This window comes from Lathyrus oleraceus, chromosome 2 (genome assembly GCF_024323335.1).
Source record: "Lathyrus oleraceus cultivar Zhongwan6 chromosome 2, CAAS_Psat_ZW6_1.0, whole genome shotgun sequence".
NCBI lineage: Eukaryota > Viridiplantae > Streptophyta > Magnoliopsida > Fabales > Fabaceae > Lathyrus > Lathyrus oleraceus.
Genome location: NC_066580.1, coordinates 431,409,515 through 431,412,648, shown reverse-complemented (window position 1 = coordinate 431,412,648; position 3,134 = coordinate 431,409,515). Strand labels below are relative to the sequence as shown.

Sequence of the window (3,134 nt, the reverse complement as noted above, 5' to 3'; positions counted from 1 at the left end):
GTTGCAACCCTTAATGATTTCCATATGTATATTGTTATTAAATTAATGAAATGTTGCTAATTATTTTTTGAAATACAAGCGTTGCATTTTTTTATTCTCAACATAACCTTTTTCTGAAGAAACTGATGAAAATATTCTTCCAAAATAGACTCCTTCCATTGTCTACTAATGGTATTCTCTAGAACCGATTGAAATTTATTTGACTTGTAGTTTATATATTTAAGTTGACAAGGACATGCATGTTATCTTTATATGTATTAATAATTTAGTAGTATAAACCAAAAGCTATTCATCAAATACTATTCTATTTAAAATAAGAAAGAAAAAGCCGACCAAGGTTGGTATGGTACTACAACATAAAAAATAAATTAAAAAGAAATCAGTACATGTGCAATATTATTATTGGTGTTATAGTTTAGGCCTGAATCGATAAAGTTAAGGGTAGGAAATTTGAATCCAAAACAGCTTGGGGCAATGGTTTGGGTTTATGTCTATTTTGTCCCTTTACCATCCATACCCACTTGCCTTCGTAAAGGGCCACTTTATTGTACCCTACCCTACCTTACCATACACCTTCCTCTTTCTCTCTCTCTAACTTGTAATCATGATTTTGACTCATGTACTCTCTGAACCCTTAATCCCTTATCCCAAACAACCCCACTATAACTCATTTTTCTCTCTCTCAAATCATAATCAAAACGAAACCACTTTCAACCAACGTATTAATACCTACCCCTATTATTTAAGCCCACAATTCCACCCTCAAAACCAACCAAAACCCTCTCCACTTTTCTTCTTCTCACTCTCTCAGACATTTCATCAAACACTTTCCCTCCTTTTCTTTCCTTTCCCTCGCTAACATGACACGAGCGCTAAGAATTCTCACTGAAAATATCAACACCGCCGCGGTAACAGCGCCGCCGCCGGAGGCCGTGGCTTTGGAGTCAGATTTCGTTGTGATTCTCGCTGCCTTGCTTTGTGCTCTCATATGCGTTGTAGGACTCATCGCAGTCGCTCGTTGCGCGTGGCTCCGACGAGACTCCGGTACCGGAAATTCACCTCAACAAGCTTTAGCTAACAAGGGACTGAAGAAGAAGGTTCTTCAATCACTTCCTAAATTCGCTTACGTCGATAGCAACCCTACGAAATGGTTGGCGACAACGGAATGCGCGATTTGTCTTTCTGATTTCGCCGCCGGCGATGAGATCCGCGTACTACCGCAGTGTGGACACGGATTCCACGTTGCCTGCATAGACACGTGGCTTGGGTCCCACTCTTCTTGCCCTTCATGTAGACAGATTCTGGCGGTCACAAGGTGTCAGAAGTGTGGCCGATTCCCGGCGACCGGAGCGGAAGCAACAGCCGTTACCGTTACTGAACAAGAGTCGAAATCTGCAGAAGACAGCAATGTTGGTGCAAATAGTAATAATAATTGTAGCGGGGGTGTTAGTAGTAGTAATAGTTCTGGAAATCACAGCCACAGTGTAAACAGTGGGTTCTTGCCTTAAGAACGCTAAAGTTCTAGGTTTTTTTTTTTGTATTTATTTAGTATTAGGTTTTTAAATATTAATTTTTGTACTTTTTTTTATCTTATCCCTTCAAGTTGATCAAAAGAGATCTGAATTTGGGCAATTTTTTTACTCTGTCATAATGTGCTCTTTCTCGTCGTGTATAGTTTTCTTTAGTTGCATTTTTTTAACGTCGTGTTTTTACGGAAATAATATACTATACGTTTTCGGTTAGGTTTTTAATATTTTTTTAGAATTTAAACATGTTGTAGACATTTAAAACAAAGTGTCTTTGTTTGATTTATGGGTCGGATATATCAAAATGGGATGATAAAAATTTCATTCTATTCTATCATTTATTTTTATTTTTTTAAATTTAATATAATTAAGAATTTGATATAAATTTTAAAGACAAAATAGAATCTTCATTTTAATCGGTTATGTTCTGTTTTCTTTAAATTAGTTCTATTTTTATATTCCATTTTATTTCGTTGATCCATTTTATTTCGCTGATTATGTTTCACTTTATAATTTTGAATATCATTCATGTGTTTATTTTGTGATATTTAAATATAACCAAGCCATCTTAATTGATTTTTAATTATTGAGTATGGAGATATATATTATTGGACATATAGAAATGGGTAAGATAAAAGTGTTTTTTATATTATCTTACTAGAGATATTTTGATAAAAGATGACTATTCCAAATGATTGAATGGGGCATAGGGGAATTTCAAAAAATAGTTGGAATGATTTAATTTTAGAGTTATTAGTTAACTGAGTCAACTAGAATATATAGTTGGATGCTTGACACGAGTATCTAGTCAAAAAAATCAAGCAAGTTAATTAAATGTAACAAGTTGAACTAATTTGTTCAAGAATTTTAAACAAATTTATTCCAGCTAAATAAAAGACTTATATTGAATTCAAGTCAAATTTTGATTTAAAGTAATTTACTTATATTGAATTCAAGTCAAATTTTGATTTAAAATAATTTTTATCAAATTTTTAGACATATTAAAATTAGATTAGATACCATTCTTTCCATCTTAAAATAAGTGATTTAATTAAAAAAATGCACAAAATTTAAAAATATAAATAGAAAAGAATATTAATTTTTTATCTAAAATGCTACTAGCTTACAACATGAATTTTTTATTATTGATTTAATCTTATAATAATTGTGATTTCTGATCTAAATCTAAATTTAAAATATATTCTAAGTAATTCAATGGAACGTCAAATATATTAATTAAGGTAGTTTCTATTTTTTTTATCAAAAGATTTTTTTGTCTCTTTTTGAATAATTATGTATAAGTGAATTGAGATGATTTTTGGAGAAAATGAAATGAGATGATAAAATAGAAGAAACATACAAATTTATTTGTCATAACTATTTTGTTTTTATAATTTGAGTGTACAAATTAGATAAAACGTCAAAGTCAAAGAGTAATTGAAGAATTAATGTTGAATTGGAAAATATCAAAAACACTATTGAAGTTGGAATAGAATTGGAAGAGACTCCTCCACTCACACGGTAACGCAAGGCATTGATTTCATTTTGACGAGTGAAAGTTAGGAACCGCAAGTACATGTACAATAACGTGTATTGCGTGATGCTTTT

At 31.7% G+C, this 3,134-nt stretch overlaps 1 protein-coding gene across 1 annotated transcript; it reads left to right on the top strand.

Annotated features, from left to right (window-relative positions):
• Window positions 1-577: 577 nt before the first annotated feature.
• Window positions 578-1,742, top strand: LOC127119963 (RING-H2 finger protein ATL8). Its single transcript, XM_051050344.1, has one exon. The coding sequence runs from the start codon at window positions 861-863 to the stop codon at window positions 1,506-1,508; it is 648 nt and encodes a 215-aa protein (XP_050906301.1). The 5' UTR covers window positions 578-860; the 3' UTR covers window positions 1,509-1,742.
• Window positions 1,743-3,134: the final 1,392 nt, after the last annotated feature.

Excerpts from the sequence above, each read along its gene's own strand:
- LOC127119963 (XM_051050344.1), top strand. The coding sequence starts at position 861 with ATGACACGAGCGCTAAGAATTCTCACTGAAAATATCAACACCGCCGCG.